Source organism: Pagrus major, chromosome 13, assembly GCF_040436345.1.
Source record: "Pagrus major chromosome 13, Pma_NU_1.0".
Taxonomy (NCBI): domain Eukaryota; kingdom Metazoa; phylum Chordata; class Actinopteri; order Spariformes; family Sparidae; genus Pagrus; species Pagrus major.
Window position 1 is genome coordinate 4,423,397 of NC_133227.1, and position 20,913 is coordinate 4,444,309.

The window sequence follows — 20,913 nt, forward strand, 5'->3', positions numbered from 1 at the left end:
AGAGTCTTACAATCTTGTTTATATACATATGAATATTATTAAAGGCACATTATGTAGTTCTTACAATCTTTACTTATTGAAACAAACTGTCGTCAAAGGACAACACTAATTTATACTAATTTACTGAACATCAGTGTTCTGGGGACCTTATTCCCCTTAAGGAGAGCTTGTTTATATGGAAATATATATAATATATAGTTCTGAGTTTGAATTATTACCTTATTAATATTGTAAATATTAACTTTCGGAGTTTGAGTTTTTTATTTCCAAAATGACATAGTGCACCTGTAATATCAATATATTTGAGTTTGGATCTCTGTGATTATTACAAATACCAATATGAGCATATTAGTAATAGTTGTATTAATACTGAGTTGTATTAAATAGAATTTTCTGGTCTAAAGACCGCTCTATGATGTATGATACGCTCATACCAACATGGAGGCAGTGATGATAGCCGGCTAGCTGGAACTTAGAAGTGACCAAAATGCAAGAATAAAAAACAAACATTAAGAAATGATCAGGAGATGATCGTGCTCATTGTCCTCCTGTAATTTTGGGAATAATACAGAAATTCAAAATGATTATAATCATTTTCCATAGAGGTATACAAGTTATTGGTAACGCTATTTATTATATACTCTTTATAATTTTCTAAAATGAACTCCTGTAACCTCTGTTACAAAAGCCCCGCAACAAAATAGTAGCGCATGTTTTGTCTGCTTCCAATTATAATAGGAAAGTATATGAGAAACTGTTCTGATTGTGAACATACCTCTTCTTTTTGTTGCCCAGTCAGAAGCAGGTGAAAAAGCTCTCCAACAGGGATAAGAAAGGTAACAAAGATAAAAACGTTGACACGTAAAAGACACGTTAATTTAAGCTGCTTCATCTGTGTATGTAAATATACTGCATATTATATATATCTGAGTAATAATCAATTCAGAATAATGAGTGTCTCATAAGTCAGACATGTCTGAGCTTGTTCTAAGTCATTTGTACTGAAACAGGACACCATGTTATGGGGTAAAGACCACTTACGCAGGACCTTTGATCATTATGTTCAACATTTACCTAGCCTAAGTCTTTAAGATGTAAATCATTACATATTTTATTATCAATTATTGATACTAGGTACCAAAAATGTTTTAAGTATACGTTCCTTTGCATTGTGATAGTATCCCCACCTATTACAATACTTCATTTGAGTACACAGAGTAGATAAAACAAGAGGACAGCTTGCTCTTCACATAGAAATAGGCTGAGGAGGTAAAAACGTGGATTAAATGATGATGATGATATTATAGCAATAATTGCATGGATACTATGATTAGATAAGTTTAAGTAATCAAATGTATCCCAGCAGACACAGAGAGGGGGTAAAATAGGTTAATGTTTGTCAAATGAGGAGATTCAGGTTATTTATCCTGGTCAGCTCATCTGAAGTTACAGGTCTCTATGTAATGTAGTTTTTTTAATTCACTAAATGCAAATACATGCATGAATTTGTAGACCTGCACTGAATAGACTTGGGCTACATAATCTCCGCGTTGATGTGTATACTGTACATTGTGTATGGAGACAGTCAGTGGAGCTGTGATCAGGAGTCAGGAGCTCTGTACAGGCATGACCCTTCTTCCCTGCAGTTCACGGCGCCGCCGACAGGTGGGGTGTGTGCTGCATGCATAACGAAAATACAAACTGTGCCTTGCTATGTTAGCCACCAAGGAGCTTCCTAACGTTAGCTAGCAGATAAAATAACAATTTTTCAGATTCAGAAAATGACAGTTGGTGCAGGAAATTAACGGAAACATCTTCTTTGCACAGCCCGCGACGTTTGGATTATTTGGCTTCAGCCCCTTATTTGATTTAAAACGAGGTAAGTTGTAAAATGGCGGATAGCTAGGTTAACATCCAGGGAGTTTGTCATTGATGCTGCTAAACTGGGGAGCTGGCCAAGCACTTGACATTACTGTTAATAGGAGTCTTTCACACGGAAATACGACTTCATGGGAATAAATCCTGACGTGATTAACGATGACGACCTAACCTGTCACGTTAGCCAGCTACAGCTAACGTTAGCGGCGATGCTAGCCAAGCTAGCAACTAATCCCGATGCTGAAAATGCATCAAAGTGCTCAAGTGAGCTCGGATTCAAACGTTCGTGACTCGGCACGAGTAAAGTAGTCAGAGAGGGTGTCTAAATGTAGCTAACAAGGTGATGTCTCGGCTAACATATCACATGTCGGCTAGCTTGAACTGGCCACAGAGCTGCTTGGCCGTCGTAGCACAGACGGCACTTGAGGAAGAGATGAGAGTGGATATGAACCAGCAGCCTCGGAAACATCTGCAGATGCGTTTGTAGTTCGGGAAGTGTACAACTGCGCGTGTCTGGATTGTTTAAAAAGATCAGCTTGTTTTAAGTAACGTTAGAGTTTAATATCGCAACGAACTACACTAAATACATGTGAGGATATTTTGTCCAAGAAAGTAACGAGTGTTGATATGTCGGTACTCAAACCGAGTGTTACGTTACATTTCCATTTATGGTCCTGGGAGTCTGGAGTCAGAGCAACCATGTTGTGTTTACACTGCATGTTGGGATCACCCGTGACAGTAGTGTGGTGTACACACGCCCACAGGTTTCCCTTCTCTCTCACTGTCTGTTACAGAGTTAACTTAGCAACAACATAATGATACACTGTATACTTGGCGTTATTTGTCTCATCGCGTTACAAAGCCCTATATAAAATCATATTTAAGTATACCATTTTAACAGCTAACATAAACCTCGATCTGTGGAAATATATGTTATACTATAATCTATTACACGTGGGAAATGCAGTGTGTCAGTGCACTGAGGTGGGCCTGTCAATAATAAAATGTCAAGTCATTTCACATTACTGTGAGAGCATGGAGCCTTGAACACTGTGTATATTTTATATTAATCCAATGTGTGTGACAGAAGCCTGCCGTTGATTTAGGATCCTCTCAGCACATACTGCTGGCTGAAGACCTTATCTTCAGTGGCACGGCAGACATATGCCTTTAAGCACGATTATGCTGTGTTTATTACAGCAAAATGCTTTGGAAAGCCTTTAGTTGTTTTCAATTATTTAAATTGTAGATATACAGAAGAAAGAAGTAAAAGTAGGAAGCACATTTTGTTGCGTTAATGTGTTCAACACTTGTTGCAGCTGGAGCTCATTTTAATTGCTTTTATACAGCTGGATAGCTTAATTCAAAAAAATATAGTATGTCAATTTATTAGATAATTTTTATTTTAGATTAATAATTGGAACCAGCAAAGTAACAAGTAACTACAATTATGACATAAATAAGTAAAGAGTGCAATACTAGCCTCCAAAATGTAGCCGAATAGAAGTGTAAATACTCAAATAAAGTGCCAGTCAGGTACCTCAAGATTTGATTATAGAGGGACACATCACCTGCCTGTGAGCTAACCAAGTTCAGCACTCCACAATCATTATTCTAATATCCACTGTATTTTATGTAGCTTTTCACTTAACAATCAAAAAATAATGATTTTGGATGAGTCACTCAATTAGTTTTTACTTACCAGCTGCAGATACTCCCTCAGTGCCATCTGTCCTCAAATAAAAATGTGCTTTATTAGAATTGGCAGTGCCACTGTACTGAATTTGTATTGGTTATTCCAGTCAGCCGCCTCCTTTGTACTACTCTCTGTTGTTTTGAACATTTATAAACACTGACTCCACCGTCAGCGAAGTTATCAACTCTAATATATATTCCCATTATTTGTTACTGGAATCCAAACATATGTCTTCAGACATCTCATTCTATCTGAGCAATAGTCATTAAACCCAGACTTTTTAGTTAGCAATGACATAAAATGAAGTAAAACATGCGTGAATATACAATATTAATATGTATGTAACGTGTTAACGAGAACATATTTGGTATCGTTATTTGATGACTAACAAACTGTTGCTCATCCACTGAAAGGTCAATCATCGTAATCAGTCATCACAATTGATAGTTGACATTACTTCAACAGCACTAGGTAGTAAAGACAACTAGAAGTGTGTGATTCAGAGAATGACAACAACGATTATATATATAGATATGCTTTCTGTATTTTCAGCTGCAGGTTGAGAGTTAAAGATAACTGATGTATAAACTCTGAATAATCTGCACAGTTGGAGACAAAGGCGGGATTTGTGAACTGTCTGTGTGCATAAATGAGGAAGTGAGTCAGTGCAGCGACTGAGGAAAGTACCTCCATTAAGCCTGTGACAAAAGCTTGGTTGTTGAGGAGATCTCTGAACAAGATGTGTGATTGAAGTAGGGCTCCATCTAATGACCGTTTACTTCATCAATTCATCAGTTGAGATAAATCAATGAATTGTTTTGTCTACAGAATACCAGAAAATATTGTCACATGTCACATGTTTTTCTCAGGATCTTTGCTTTCTTCATTGTATGTCTGTGTTGTGTAGAATTATGATCGTAGATTTTGAGGCAGATAAGCTACACTTGAAAGCTTTTAAGCTACTGAAAATAAAAGTTCTGGTTGGGCAGTACATTTTTTTATGTTTTATAAGCACCCATCATGTCTGTTTGTCCTGAAGAATACACATACATTTCACTGAGAAACACTGAAAAACAGGACAGGGTTCGAAGTGACTTTAAGTGCTTTGCTATCAGCGTAGTCATTACTGAGGTGACCTTAAATGAGCCGCAGCGAATACTCTTTCTTGGCTTTTATCAAACACATTATCTCTGCATGGTCATCATCATCATGGCATATAAAAAGATTATACACAGTATTCATATCGCTGAGATTTTGGAGCTGTGCAGTGCCTCTAACGCACTGCTCACTTTTTCTGACAAAAGAAACAAAACACGTTCTCTTCATCTGTGGGTCTGTGGAGCGTTACATTTGGTCTTGAAACTGAGCCACATAAAACACGTGCTGTGATTTGTTTGTGAGTTACTGCAGCCAGAGTAAGTGTTGTCGTACATCAACAAACTCCTCTGATGTCTTATTGCCTTATTTTCTACGTGCAGCTGAGAGATTGTGCTTGGGGTCCAGAGCAGTAGAAGCCACCTACTCCAGCAGATCCAGAAAATGTTGAAGAAATGATAGCAGCGCAGGATTTGCACACAGAGCTTCAATTTCCCCAGTAAGCAATCCATCTCAGAAATGTGTTATTAACTTAAACATGTCTTTGAATGTGTTGTTTGTATGTACGTACACTGTCATGTTATTCCTCGGGACTTACATGTTGTTTTTCAAGTCTGTTTCCTGCTTGTAATGACTTCATGTGTTGTGCACAGAGAGACAGAATCTCAGTTGTCTTCAGATACTGACTTTGAGGATCCTGATGGCAGAAGTGCGAAGACAGGAAAAGGCCTGGTATGTTTTTCTAACCTCCCATCTTCATTATCCATATCTGTCCGTGTTTAATCAAGTTCACAGGGAAGCTTGAGTCAATCCCAGCATGCAATTTACCATATTTACATGGTGGCCATTTTCCTCTGACATCATGCTCAAATGGCATACTGCTGTGTTCCAGGTTGCAAGTCCTTTAAAGGAGGGGATTTGACAATTTGTTATCATTTAACTGCTTCCTGATTGATCAGCAACTAAAAACGATAATTGATGGTGAAAAGGGGGATATCGGGACATATTTCAAGGTTCCGTTCGCATTCAGCTACTTCTTAGCTAACATTGTTTGATAGTGTATACAATAGGAAAGTTGTAAATTAATTCTAAAATATCAACACACATCTTGGACACAGAAGTTGAACACACTGGATGTAATTAAATGGTAACCCAACTACGAAGTTGTTGAATGCTAACGTTAGCTAATGGGTAATCAAATATGTTGCTTTACCTTAAAATATATGGCCTAAAACCCCTCTAGATTTTCACTAGCCATCTCCTTTGTGTTGCTGATCAATCAGGAAGCATTTGTCAGATTCCTGATGATTTTATGACTTGCAACCTGGAACGTAGCAGGATGACATTATCCCAGCATTTGAGCGAGGAAAATGGCCGTCGTGTGAAGATGGTATATGAAACACCCTGGACTGGTTCTCAGTACGTCACAGGACTAACAGAGAGTAGAAGCAGTGTGATAATGTGCAGCGGATGTGTTTGATCAGAAAATAAGTCAATCCAGCATTACTGTCTGTATCAAATGTTATGTGATTTAGTCCCTTGCATAGACTTTATAGAACATGGACATAGTCTCCTTGACTTGACCCATAGGTTTTTGAAGAACCATTGTGATGCTCAGTGTGGTGGCTCCGGCCATTACCATCTTACCATGTTAGTGCTAGACTTCACTTAACTCCTGGCTAATTCAAAAATTGGCAAAGAGGTGGAGTGTGGTGGAGGCCAAATGAACTCTGGTTGCTCAGAGCTAGCTAGGCAGCTAGCCCTTAGCTGTCACTCAAAGTGGCAAGGCCCTTTAATTTGCAAACTCTAATATAATTCAAATGAGCAAGTTACATAAGAATTCACACCCCCTACAGTCGTTATGAATGGGGAAATTAGCTACACAGACCTCAACTGTTTTATGTACCAGGCTGTAAACATGTTTATTTCTGCGGTGAAGTTGGGCATGTTAAATGGGGGCTTTATCTTTATGGGTGGATTAACTCGCTTTTGGAGCCAGCCTCAAGTAGACTTAAGAGGAATTGCAGTTTTTGGGTAGGCTTAATTTTTAAATGTGCATACGGACTACTCTATGACAATCAAATTTCCCTCTGTGTTCCTCTGGATTTAGTCTTTATATAGACAACCTATGTAGATTTTCAGGTAATAATCTTCTTCTGGCTTTACGCATGACTAATATTTTTTTCAACTAAATCTTTTAATTTCATATTTCACGGACCATCTTTCTCCCCAGCAGGCGGCCAGGAAAGGGAAGAAGGCGCTTGGAGACAAGGCCAAAGGTGTGGGAGCAGGGAGGGGCCCTGGTCTTGGCCGGGTGAATGGCCATCATCAGGAGAACGGGATGGAGAATATGACCCTGTTCGAGGTGGTTAAAGTGGGGAAGAGTGCCACGCAGGTGGGTACACCCTAGTGAGGTCAGGAGATTATGTTTTGTTCTGCAGTTTCTTCTCATTGTAATGGTAAGTTTTTATTTTCAGTCTGTTGTTGATGACTGGATCGAGGCATACAAACATGACCGAGACGTTGCTCTCTTGGACTTAATCAACTTCTTCATTCAGTGCTCTGGCTGTAGAGGTAAGTGTCTGAGATAATGTTTGTCAATATGTAGCAGGTTTGGTGCCTGAAGGCGAGGTATTAAACTTTGCTGCCACTGTGTGATTCTTCACGTAGGCGCTGTGAGCGGAGAGATGTTCAGAAACATGCAGAACTCCGAAATCATCCGAAAAATGACAGAGGAGTTTGATGAGGTGATGCAGGAGTTGTTTTTACAATAATTTGAAATAAAACAATCTATCCATAAATCTGTGCAGTGACCAGATACCAGCATGGCAGGTGTTTATAATGTGGCAGACATAAAGAGTGAAACCAATGTGATCCTCTTGCCGTAAAGCTGATCATCTCACTGCTGCCATCTCACAGGACAGCGGTGACTATCCATTAACTATGTCAGGACCACAGTGGAAGAAATTCAGGATAAGCTTCTCTGACTTCATTGCGGTTCTGGTGCGTCAGTGTCAGTACAGCATCATCTACGACGAGTATATGATGGACACACTCATCTCACTGCTCACCGGCCTGTCTGACTCACAGGTCAGGGCGTTTAGACACACAAGCACACTAGCAGGTCAGTTTTTAAAGAACATGTTTCACTTCTGAGTTTCTGCATCCATGCCTGTCTGCATGCTCACGCTGTTAACGTCCCGAAGCTGTTATTCCTTTAGGCGTGTATCTGAACCGTGTTGTTTTTTGCCAGCCATGAAGTTGATGACAGCCTTGGTGAATGTGGCTCTGAATCTAAGCATCAATATGGACAACACGCAGAGGCAGTACGATGCGGAGAGGAACAAGGTCGTTGCCAAAAGGGCCAATGATAGGTTGGAGCTGCTGTTGCAGAAGCGTAAAGAGGTGAGAGGAAAGATAAGTTGTCTAACACTGTAGCAACTACACAAGCTTTTAGGAATGCGTTAAGTGTCTCTCTCAAAGATTGTGTGAGTGGTTGTATTTCTATCATAGACCAATAATGACATATTGTAGCTGCGTTCACTTCATTCATGTATATTTGTGTATTTTTGCATTGTTCATCCTGTAAATTCATTTATGTCTATTTATGTGCACTTTGCACTAAATGTTTGGATGCTAAACTACATTTTATTGAACTAGTACCTACTGAGTGTCATGACGATAAAGTTAAGTCTCATCTTGAGCCTGAACGATACTCAATTTTAGGAGTGTTGATTATGTTAATGATGAAATCCCATGATTGTGCGCTTCCTAATGAACTGCTAGCGCTCATCAGGCTGAAACAAGTGAATTACGACAAGTAAGTCAAGTTAAGAGTGTGGTGAATCTGAACATATGTGTAATCAAAAGAATGCAAATGTTCTTTTTAAAATGTCTGTTAAAGGATAAGGCTGGTTATAAAACCAACATTGTTTGCCTGTGTAGCCAAAGCCTCGTGAAGCTTATTAATCCATGACTGAAAATCATTACAATTATTTCTTTATGGAACATGACTTAGCCCTTTGAAATAAAAACATACAGTATTTATACCACAGTTTTTAAAGGTTGACTTCTTCAGAAGGAACCAATCCCAGCCCATTGGTTTCTTCTGACCAACATATTGTTCGCTGAAATTTGTTGAAAATAAGAAAAAAATAGAATAATGCAACTTAACTAAAATAAGATCTCAGAGCTCTTCCTGCAAAACCACTTGAAAGTCATACTTTTTAGTTTTTGTATTTGAGGGCTGAACGAGGCAGAAGAAGGGAATTGAGTTTTGGATGTTTTCATGCAAATAATTTAAAACCTGTCACTTTGTGTTTCTCTTCCAGCTTCAAGAAAATCAAGATGAAATTGAAAACATGATGAATGCAATTTTCAAAGGAGTGTTTGTTCACAGATATCGGTACGTGAGTCCCTCATTGATTTCCACATACTGTGTGTTGACTGTGGGATAACACTGAGGTGCCTCACTCGAGTCTTATCACTAGAAGCAGGAACCGTGCTCTTCTTTTCTTTTTAGCTTTAGGGCGCCCTCTAGTGAAAAATGTATGGCAACACCAAAATGGGTCCCTCTGAAATTAGTTTGACACCTTACAGCTGTGAACAGTTTACATGTCATAGGCCATACGTCTAAATGTAATCAATACTCTTGTGTTTTCTAGTGATGCCATTTCTGAAATCCGAGCTATTTGCATTGAGGAGATTGGAGTGTGGATGAAGCTGTACAGTGACGCCTTCCTCAATGACAGTTACCTGAAGTATGTCGGCTGGACTATGCATGACAAGGTGAGCTGATAAAGTGATAAAAGAACCTTTGAAATGTATCGTCCAAAGACCAACTAACCTCAGTTTAAATCAAACTTCGTCAAGACTTCCTGCACTCACAGACTTAATATGGTTAATGGCAAAGTTACACCTGTGTTTTCATTTAAGTATTTTCATTATATGATGTATTTCTACTGTGACTTTAGCAAGGTGAGGTGCGGCTGAAGTGCCTGATTGCCCTCCAAAGCCTGTTCTACAGCAGAGAGCTCGGCGCACGACTGGAGCTCTTCACCAGTCGCTTCAAGGTGAGCCAGCCGCTACATCACTTGGAGTATGTCGTAGAGGCTCCTTGTGCATCATTGAAATGTGTTGAACACTTACAAGCTTTTTACTTGTCGCGTCTTTATATGCCAATATGTTAAGAGTGATAACATAATTTTGACTTTATTATACCCATAATGTTATGCAGATAGTCTACTGAGATACTGTATCTGAAATACAAAATGACTCTTATTGACAGGACCGCATTGTGTCTATGACTCTGGACAAGGAGTATGATGTTGCAGTGCAAGCCATTAAACTACTGACACTCGTCCTACAGTGAGTAACTGCCTCTTGAATGGCATCATTCTGGATTTGAACTTGTTACATGAAGCTGTATTATTTTGTCCATTTGTGCTCACAAATGTCCTCGTTTTTGTTTGTAGCTGACTGTTACTGGGTGTAATATGGCAAAATGTTACCACATTTTGCTAGATTTTCCCTCATCACACTATCTTCTCTAAAACCTTTCAAACAAACAATTTCACACAATTAGCCTTAAGTCTAATTTGAAATGCTCATCCTTGTCATTCACAAGAATGCATGCTATTCATCTAACAGGAGCAGTGATGAGGTTCTGACAGCAGAGGACTGTGAGAGTGTTTATCATCTGGTTTACTCAGCACATCGACCCATCGCTGTCTCCGCTGGAGAATTTCTATTTAAGAAGTAAGTGTTTGATTGGTCTGAAATTGGCTAATGGTTTTTCTTTTTATTACTTTTAATGTTTTTAAAAGGTAGGCTGTCACTGTATGGTTTATTTGTTATCAAAGTAGATTACTTTTTATTTTATTCACTTTCTCAAACAAATTATATTAAGGACTCAAGTAGGCTTGAATATAGTTCTGTATTGCTACTATGTCAGAGCAGGCCTACACGTGCCAGTGGATATTTTCTTCACTTTACAAGTGTTTGTGTTTTGTTGGTTATAGAATGCCCCAATAAAATGTTTAAAAAATGTAAACAGTTTTCTTTACTGTAGGCTAATTCTATAATTTCATAAATACACCAGAAACATGGTATTATCTTAATGAAAATGCAATGTTCAAGTACCTAGTAAGCATGAACCCCACTGCAGAGTAGCCACATGTGAAAATATTAAGGCATCCTGATAGGCTAATTTATACTTTTTAGACTGTGTTACCATCATATGTAAGACTCAAATATATATTTTGCATCTCCAGAGAGAGGGAAATTACCAGACAAACAGAGTTTTTTGGTGAGGGAGGGGGCAAAAATGGCTCTTTTGATGGTAAAGGTTGCTGAACCCTGATCTAAACAATGTATCCTTATAGTATAGCATTATAAATAAATGCGTAATGTACTTAGTTATAACCTATAGCTTTGCTGTTATGAACAGTTGTTATCTGTGTTGTTGTTTATTTATTATTAAATAACATCTAATGGGAAGTCATAAAATCTGGTAATAGCTGTGACACCCCCACGCTTGTCCCACTTCATAGCTTTTCCAAAGGCACTGCAGGCAGAGCAGTTGCTTGTTCAACCTGCCTTAATGGGGCATTTTTAACAGCCAGTTTTATTGCTCTGTTTAAAGGCTCTTCAGCCATCAAGCGCCTGAGGAGGAGGGATTACCCAGGAGGGGCCGGCAGAGCCTTAACGGCAGCCTTATCAAGACCACTGTCTTCTTCTTCTTGGAGAGTGAGGTAACCAGGCCTTTGTGTCTCACTGCCGGGTGTAAACCCTAAAAATGTCCATTTTAAGAAGTCTGTTAATCTTATTTTATTTTTGGATTGGATTAGATGGATCAAATCAAATGATCTCCTGGTACAAGAAGAGTGATCTTACCTTGCTTCAGTATATTTTAAGTTGATTCAATATCTTTTTATGTATTACAGCTCCATGAACATGGGGCCTACTTGGTGGACAGCTTGTGGGACTGTGCATCAGATTTGTTGAAAGACTGGGAAACTATGATCAGTCTGCTGCTGGATGAGCCCATGCCAGGCGAGGAGGGTGAGGGTCACTCAGTTACTGGCTGACAGTTTCCTCCTCCAGTATGAGGAAAATGAAATCTTTTATGACATTGTCAGTAACTTTCTGTTCTTGTGATTTGTAGCCCTGACTGATCGCCAGGAGACGGCTCTGGTCGAGATCATGCTCTGTGCCATTCGGCAGGCATGTGAATGCCACCCTCCAGTAGGCAGAGCCACGGGGAAGAGGGTGAGTGTGTGGTCCTCGATCGAGAGAGTATTCACCTTCTTGACTTCTTGACCTTCTTCATGTTGTCAACATGGTTTGCTTTTTGTGGGGGGAAAAAAGGTCCTGACTGCAAAGGAGAAGAAAACACAGCTGGATGATCGAACTCGGATCACAGAGATGTTCGCAGTAGCGTTGCCTCTGTTACTGGCAAAGGTGATTCCTGTCAGAGTTGACTTTGATTTGATCAACAGCTTTAATTCCTACCCATTCAACCTAACTGCTTCTCTTTTCTTGTCACAGTACTGCGTTGATATTGATAAGGTGACCAATTTGCTACAAATACCAAAGTACTTTGATCTTGACATCTACACAACTGGCCGGTTAGAAAAGGTTTGTCAGTGTATTTTTTTAAATTTTAGATTAAACTTGAATCACAGCATTTTCAAACAATGACCATGTGCTTCCATCTTCTCATTAAGCATTTGGATGCCTTGTTGCGGCAAATCTGGGAGGTCCAGGATAAGCACACAGACACGGAGGTCCTGGAGGCCTGCTCTACCACCTACCACTCTCTCTGCAACGAAGAGTTCACCATCTTCAACCGCGTGGACATCGCCCGCTCCCAGCTACTCGATGAGCTTGTAGACAAGTACAACAGACTGTTGGAGGACTTTCTACAAGAGGTGGGTGCTGTAAGATTTTTCTCTGCGTGGATCGTGTCAAAGCATGGGTGATTTCCGGGCTTTCACGGGTTCGATATCTCGTTTGTCAGGGTGAAGAACCAGATGAGGATGATGCCTACCAGGTTTTATCAACACTCAAGAAGATCAGCGCTTTCCACAAGTAAAGCAGTTACCATGTGCTGATGATTTCAATGGATTGATAGTTGTTGAAGGTTTTACTATTTGCCATAAAAGTATTGAGCATTAGTCTTCTTTTATGAAACAACGTGATTAATGACATTTGCGTGAATTTTGTTACTATGTATTCATATCATCTGTTTTCTTTTTGCTTCCAGTGCACATGACCTGTCTAAGTGGGATCTCTTCACCAGCAACTACAGGCTACTCAACACAGGTCTGCAGAATGGGGATATGCCTGAACAGGTATCACAGCCCTAACAGCAGAGTCTTCTCTAACTTTGTCAGTAATGTCCCCAGAATGTCAAACCAACGATTTCAGGCGATCAATTTGTTACATACACTTATGTATCCACGTAACACTTTCTTAAATATCATGAAAACATGGAACTTTTTCATAATCAGTGAGGGGGGATTATAGAAATCTTGGTTCTGTGTTTTACATGAGAAAAACTGCAGACAGGGAAAGTAACTGAGCGGAAAGGAAAGAATAATAATTTGTATCTTGTATTTAATATGATTCCATCCAAAGTCTCACTGAAAATGAAACAAAGTAACCACTAGAAGTCTAAAGTCTGTCTCCACAACAAAACTTTGGACTATTTGTAAAATCCAGACACCTTCATGCTGTGAGGAAGCAGCATCTTCTGTGACTAATACAGTTAAAATTTGAAAGCAGTGAGGTTGGGGTAGAGAAGGAATATGACTACAGCATTTATACGCAAACCGCAATGAGGTCTGGGAGGTGTTGTTCTTATAACTTCACAATTAATGTTGCTCCAGGACCACCATTTTTCTAATTACAAAAAAATGGCAATGTCCGCATTTTGGCTTCATTATGCTGTTCACTCACTATTTTTACACTAACTTCACTTATTGTTTTTGTTTCTTTTCAGTTTTCTGTCGCTGTTTGGTTAGGTTAAGGCATCAAAAAAACTTAATTAGGTTAAGGAAAACATGGTTTGGGTCAAATTAGACCCTTTCACAACTTTTAACACGTGTTTGAAAGGATAACTTCTTCCATGTGTGTATTTCTTTTGTCTTTTTCCCCATGTCACAAAGCGATAACATTACAAAACTGTGATCCGTCAGTTTTCAATAATGGCTCTGGAGCATCAATAATTATGATGTTCCAGGAACAACACCAACATGGCGATTTCAGATCGTCCAGGTCACTACAGTGTGTGTGAATGAGTTCTCTGGTCATCTATGTAACCTGATTTCTCTGAGTAACATGGTCACTTAAGTACGTGTTAATACACGGACTGTGTGGATTTTCGCGGCTCATCTGATCTGCTTGCCTCCTTCCCCCAGATTGTGATTCATGCAATGCAGTGCACACATTACATCATCCTGTGGCACCTGGCCAAGGTTTCAGACGGCACTTCATTAAAGGTATTTATAAATTGGTCATGATGCATTTTTTGGGATAAAAAAAATGCACCATGTTAATAAGGCAAGGTGAAAGAAGGCCTTCAGTTCAATAAGCGAAAGATTTCTGTTCATACGTCTGTGAAATAGATACAGTATCACACCATCACATGTTAGCTATCCTGACAAACGACTTACTCTGTGGACTACTGAACCGATACATGTATATCGATTATTCACTTCAGTCTAACTCAACATTTGCACCTTTCAGGGTGATATGGTGACCTTGAGAAAGCAAATGAGAGCTTTCTGCCTCATGTGTCAGCGGTACCTAAACAGCATCAACACGGCAGTTAAAGAACAGGTGGGATTATGCTGATTTGGCCCTCACTTTTTCACAAGGCCGTTCTTCAGTACCACTGACAATTTTGGTTGGTCAGTATTTTCAAAAATGCTGAAGTGTTGTGTCCATTCCAGGCCTTCACCATACTATGTGATCTGCTATTGATCTTCAGTCACCAAATTATGTCTTCAGGCCGGGAACAACTGGAGCCTCTGGTCTACACGCCAGACTCCTCTTTGCAGGCAGAGCTGCTCAACTTCATTCTGGATCAAGTGTTCATTGATCAGGATGATGACAACAACAGTACAGGTCAGAGTTAAACACCATGTATTAATATGCTACATGAAGGGGACGCTGCCAACACTTTATTTTTGTAATATTTGCATTATTTTGTATTTTTTAGACGGACAGCAAGATGACGAAGCCAGTAAAATCGAGGCTCTGCACAAGCGAAGAAATCTTCTAGCTGCCTATTGCAAATTAATCATTTACAATGTCGTAGAAATGAACACTGGAGCAGATATATTTAAACAATATATGAGGGTAGGTTAAAAGCCCTTTTTAAAATCAATTCAGAGGAATTCCTCCTACTCTGCTCTTCTTTTGAAAAGTTTTCCTTGTCTTTCTCCCTAGTATTATAACGACTATGGAGATATCATCAAGGACACGATGAGTAAAACGAGACAAATCGACAAAGTTCAATGTGCAAAGACGCTCGTATTGAGCCTACAGATGGTAAGATTCTCAGCCAAGGATCATTTGTAAAAAGACATCATTTATTTTTGCCTTGTTTGAGTTTTTTTTTTTGCAGAACTTTGGTGCCAGCGTATCCTCCAGATGGTCTTAAACAAAATATGAAAAAATGTAATATGAAAAACTGTCATGTTGATCAACACTTTTACAAACGGTTGCTCCAGTTAGACTGGATTATAATTCAAATAAATAAATTGGGCTACAGGTCCAGGACAGGTCTGTGAAAACACCTGTAAAGAAATGTGGGAAAAAAAGTGTATTTTTTGTTGTTTTCTTTTGCAGCTGTTCAATGACATGTTGTCTGAACTTGGCTTCAATATCGACCGCTCATCGTCAGCCTTCTGTGGCATCAAAGAGCTCGCCCGACGCTTCTCCTTGACATTTGGCTTGGATCAGATGAAGACCAGGGAGGCAATCGCCATGTTACATAAGTAAGTAACCAGACTTTGCGAATTTCTGACAATGACATTGGTGTTTTAATGAGCAAAGCTTTCTATTCATTTCATCCCTCTGCATTTGTTTTAGGGATGGAATTGAGTTTGCTTTTAAGGAACCTAGTCCCCAAGGAGAGGGCGGTACCCCGCTCAATTTAGCCTTTTTGGACATCCTGAGCGAGTTCTCCAGCAAACTCATTCGGCAGGACAAGAGAACAGTGTGAGTTGGAGCCACAAGGCGTGTGCTGTGGTTTCTGTTTGCAGTGAGCGTGGAGTCTGACGAGAAACTGACTGACTGTTGTCGTTCTGACGCTTCCACAGTCACATGTACCTGGAGCGATTCATGACGTTTCAGATGGCCCTGCAGCGAGAGGACTGCTGGCTGCCCCTCATCTCATACCGGAACTCCCTGCAGGTTGGAGGGGATGACGACACCGTGTCCGTCATCAGTGGGATCAGCAGTCGAGGGTCCTCCGTCAGGAGTAAGAAGTCCAAGCCAGCAGCTGCTAGCAAAAGGAAACTGCCTGAAGGTGAGCAATCGACATTATTATACTTGATGTACTGCTTGCATTACTGTGAACTGTGCCCACCCTTAGATTTAAAGAAACTATTTTAACAGTTAGTTGTTAAAGTTGCTAGATGTGTGGTAGTTAGGGTCGGGTACTGTTCACATTTGAACCTGGGTAACAGTGTTTTATCTTTACTCCCACTTTTACTCTATATGTAATAACACATGAAAATTGAAATTAGTAAATAGTGCGCAGTTAACGTATTATTGGTTTCATACTAATTTTTTGGACACTAAAACATCTTATACTGTTTTGAGTGTTGGTTTGTAAAAGTGCAGTACCTATGTTATTCAGCCGGTACCCTTGAACCCTTGTGTTAGTAGTTGGCAAACGGCAAATACACAGTCACAAAGTTGGAAATATGTGCATTTCAACAATGTGCGTTATTGAGTAGGGACCAGTGATTCTTCGAGGCGCGTCCTCTGCAAATACAATACAGATATTCTACATATAATAACATATAATACATAAATTCTCTCGTGTAGCAGAAGAGAACAGCTGCAGCAGCACTGATGCAGTTTGGATGAACCGCGAGCAGAACGTGCAGACGCCGGTGATGATGCACTCGCCGCACCTCACCTCCACTGTGCTGAGGGATCCAAAGAAGATGAGGCCAGAGGACAGCTACGCAGCCGCATACGCCATGCCGACAGAGCAGCTTCCCCAGCAGCCTGTCCCTCCCCAGCAGCAGCAACACCATCACCACCAGGATACCATCGATTACAAGTACAAAACCTTCCTGATACCTTAAACCTTTAACTTAGCTTCAAGTAAATATTTACAAATGCATCTTTTTATAGCATCTTGTCCTACTTTTGTTAAACTACGACCGTCATGAAGTCATGTTGAATACCAAACACTGTCCCACAGCACCCAGGTTACTTGGATGTTGACACAGAGGCAACAAGCTGAGGCCCGTCAGCAGCAAGAGCGGGTCAGCATGCACTACGCCAAGATGAGGAACCACATGCAGCAAGCGATGTGAGATGGCACTTCTCTTCAGTATATTACATGGGTTTTAATTGTGGGAGAAAGCTGCTGAATGTAACATTTAACATGTAAAAATGACATCCAGCATGTGAAACAGTACAATCTCTTAACAAGTATCTGTGTGTGCTCCTCAGTCGTCGAGGCTCTGGACTCATGGAGGATGATGAGGAGCCAATAGTGGAGGATGTGATGATGTCATCAGAGGACCGCTTGGAGGACATCAATGAGGGCATGGATTTTGACACGATGGACATCGATCTGGTAATTTAAACCTGCAGACAGAGGAAACAATCTGTGAACACAGCAAACCTGTCAGCAAACAGTTAATGTTATTTACTCTTCCAGCAGTTACGGAGGAAATTAGCTTATATTAGTATCCACCTGCCGATTGTAAGTCCAACAGTCATCCTCTGCAGAGGGAAATATCTGGATCTTTAGCTACTACATGTTTCACTTTGTTCACGAGCTAATTGCTAACTGTGTGCTGCTGAGCAGGTGGTGTTCAGAGAGAGTTTTCACTGTGAACAGATGCTGTGGGGACTGAAAATGACACTATGATCTGACTATGAAGCTCTGCAGAGGCAGGAGATTATTCTCATTGTCATTTGATGTGTCGTAATTTTAAAAAAAGAAAGTTCCTCACCCACATTTTTAACTTAAAGGGTTGTTGGTTCCCTGTGATGTCAAATGTTAGACGTTTGCACATAAAGATAATTGCCAGCATTTGATTGCCACAGTGAAGAACGACACATGAAGTTCACAAAGTCTTTTGTCTCTTGTTTACTTTACATTTTGTGGTGCATTGTTCTGACTGAGCTGTTATATTTCAGCCGGCATCAAAGAATCGCAGAGAAAGAACCGAACTAAAGCCGGACTACTTTGACCCGTCTTCCATCATGGATGACTCGGTGAGGATTTTACTCTCCTTGTAAAACCATTTATTTATTTGTTTATTTTCTGCTTTTTTCTCATTTAAAAGTGTAGCGTGATATTTGGTATTGTACGGAGGCTGTGAGCGGCCATGGCTGCTTATCATTTTTAAGCTTGTTAAGTCACGATTAAGAATATTATTATAATCATACTGTCAGATATTAAAAAGTTAAATCATACTTCACCAAAAATAACATTTTTAGTGCCTTAATGGCAAAAAAACAACAAAACAAATGGCAAAAATGACATTAAATGATTAAATTAAACGCTTTTCACATACTAACCCACACTTACTGCTAAAATTGTGCCAGAACTTTGTGTTTCCTATTTATATGATTGTGGATTTCTAAATGATTTGTCTTTTATATCTTTAGGTTCTCAATGTTTCAATGTTTTAAACAAACTGGAAGCATCAAGGAGAAGAAAGATGGCCGACTCCTCTGTGAACATCAGAGTGGGGTGAAATGGACTACTATACTATAACTGGTTTGTGAGACACCAACGTTTGCCTCTTCAGCGTTTTGTTAAAATTTAGAGGGAGAGACTGAATTTGAATTTCATTCTGATATTTTCACACACCAGACTTTTGTCGCACCGCAGCGGGAAAGTTTTCTGCTTTTGTTCAGTTAATCTAAAAACAACTGAGGTGAAGCAGCACAGCTGAGGAGAGGATAACAGACTGACATTCAAATGAATAATATATACCTTTAACCTTTTTTCATTCAGTAGACAGAACTTGTCTGATGTAAATACATAGAGGCCAACGTACAGGAGGGGTGAACACAATCTCACGGACGGAAACGTAACCGCCCTGCAGAATAATCCTACCTTTATGATCCTGCGAGCGTTCAGTCGTCGAACACGATCGTGATGCTGCACTTTGTCAAAGAGGTGTTAATTTAACTCCATGATAATTTTACAGCCATATTTTTTGAAATTATCACAGGCAGTGATCTGTGACGCCTCTCTGAGCTTTATAAGGTGCATCATTACGGCTCTGTTGAACCGGACTGCGTTGCATTGTAAAGGTGTGTCAGTGATATTGCGTTCACCTGCTGTACTTTTAAAAACTGTAGACTTTGGCATGGCATGTAGCCATATATCAAAACGTGTACGCGGTAAAGCATAATGTGAACTGGCGTCTCATACTGTTCGAAGGCCTTCGCCACAAACGATATACGACATTCTCAGATTTCTTTGTGATGGTATTTTTTAGAAATGTACGTGTTCTGCTTTTATACCTTAGAGACGACTTTGATTTATAGATATTTTGTAATGACAATCAAAAATGTAAATTAATGGTTTCTAATCATGTTATTTCACATAGATGCTGAAATAATCCTTTTTAATGAAGATGATTATGTTACTATAGAGACGGCCAGCTGTTTGTATTTTCTTTTCATCTCTCTGTGACGAATGGGTGCAGAAGTGATGCACTGCTGAAATATAATCATTTGACAGATCGATGGCTGCGTCTACAATTATTTTGTAATATCGGGAGCATTCACAGCGTCATGCATACGATTTTGACTCGACCTTAAACATGTAATCTCTCCTATATCTTGATTATTTTCCTCCACTGTATAATATCTAATAATATCTATAAATACAGACTTGCCATAAGTACAATCTTTAGAAGAAAGGACTTGATAAATGAGATAGAAGTGTTGTTTCTTTTCTTTTTCAGCTTGCAAGTGTGCAGAGGATTTTTTTTTTGCCACTTTATTTGATGTACCACTGTTGAGTGTATAAGAGTTATAGAATGATCCTGAATTATAAAGTTTTAGAAATCTTTAGTCGACTATCATAGTATCAGAAATGTATATTATACAGTAACAGATGTGTAATATATTGTGACTCGGTGCTCAGTTTATATTTGCATTTTCTGTTTTGCTTGAACTTGTAGGGAAACGTTAATAAAGCAGATTGTAACTATTAGTTAACCTGCCAGTTTTACACACAGTAAATCCTTTTGTTTGCCTTTCAGTTGATCGTAGCGATGTTTCTTTACCTCTGTGTTTTGGCCTGGTTGGCAGATTTTATGGAAAATGATGTATTCATATTGTAGTTAGAGACAAACCCCAACTTTCCTCAGAATCTCACTATAAACTGGAGAAACAGATCACGTGAAATGTCCATGTGAGGCATTTGAGACAAACACATCTTAGAATTGCCTGTAAACTGACATGAATCGTTTCATTTTGGACCTTTTTTTTCTGTTTTGCATTGAACTGCTGAAAATGTGCATACATCTGTGTATGTTTACACATATTTAAATATTTGTGTATAATAAATTTGTGTTTTTATTCTATTTTCAAAGTGCCCGTCGCCTCCTTTAACATCTGTATTCATGTCCGGAGATCAGAATAAACACCCTGCGACTGTGTGATGATTTTAACAACCCTGATGTCAACCTATACTTCCAAATACTTACATTTAATTTTAATTCATATTATATGTAATTGACAACATTTGCCCATAATATACCAGCCTGCTGCCTGCACACACAAAACAAGTTCAGAGGGGATTTTATAAACGTAGCTCGTGTTTGACTGAAATTATGTTGTTTTTTTTAAGAGTCCACACAAGCAGCTTTTCTTCTTCATAGAAATCTGGACCCACTCGTGGGACAGAACACAAAGTTCCGTAGTAACAAAGCCCTCAGAGAAAGACCTCCGTGTCCCACCATGCAACTGTGAGCTAGCAGCAGCAGCAGCAGCAGCAGCAAGCTAACACCACATTTGAC

General features: G+C 39.5%; 1 protein-coding gene across 4 annotated transcripts; it reads left to right on the forward strand.

Annotated features, from left to right (window-relative positions):
• The first annotated feature begins 1,701 nt into the window (after positions 1-1,701).
• On the forward strand, positions 1,702-20,478 carry LOC141006902 (cohesin subunit SA-2-like). Of its 4 annotated transcripts, none has more exons than XM_073479198.1 (34): positions 1,702-1,879; positions 5,053-5,168; positions 5,323-5,401; positions 6,903-7,064; positions 7,147-7,243; positions 7,340-7,416; positions 7,589-7,793; positions 7,923-8,074; positions 9,001-9,074; positions 9,334-9,457; positions 9,643-9,741; positions 9,957-10,036; positions 10,319-10,426; positions 11,313-11,421; positions 11,614-11,731; positions 11,835-11,938; positions 12,038-12,130; positions 12,218-12,307; positions 12,397-12,600; positions 12,690-12,760; positions 12,936-13,023; positions 14,092-14,172; positions 14,420-14,512; positions 14,626-14,800; positions 14,895-15,034; positions 15,125-15,226; positions 15,527-15,675; positions 15,770-15,898; positions 16,000-16,208; positions 16,733-16,973; positions 17,118-17,228; positions 17,372-17,498; positions 18,068-18,145; positions 18,542-20,478. In XM_073479198.1, exons 2-34 carry the CDS (start codon positions 5,125-5,127, stop codon positions 18,563-18,565), a joined length of 3,837 nt encoding a protein of 1,278 aa, XP_073335299.1. In that variant the 5' UTR covers positions 1,702-1,879; positions 5,053-5,124; the 3' UTR covers positions 18,566-20,478. The 4 variants fall into 4 exon arrangements, with proteins under 4 accessions (XP_073335299.1, XP_073335301.1, XP_073335300.1 ...); XM_073479200.1 differs by having other exon boundaries at positions 16,736-16,973; XM_073479199.1 differs by having other exon boundaries at positions 6,906-7,064.
• Positions 20,479-20,913: the final 435 nt, after the last annotated feature.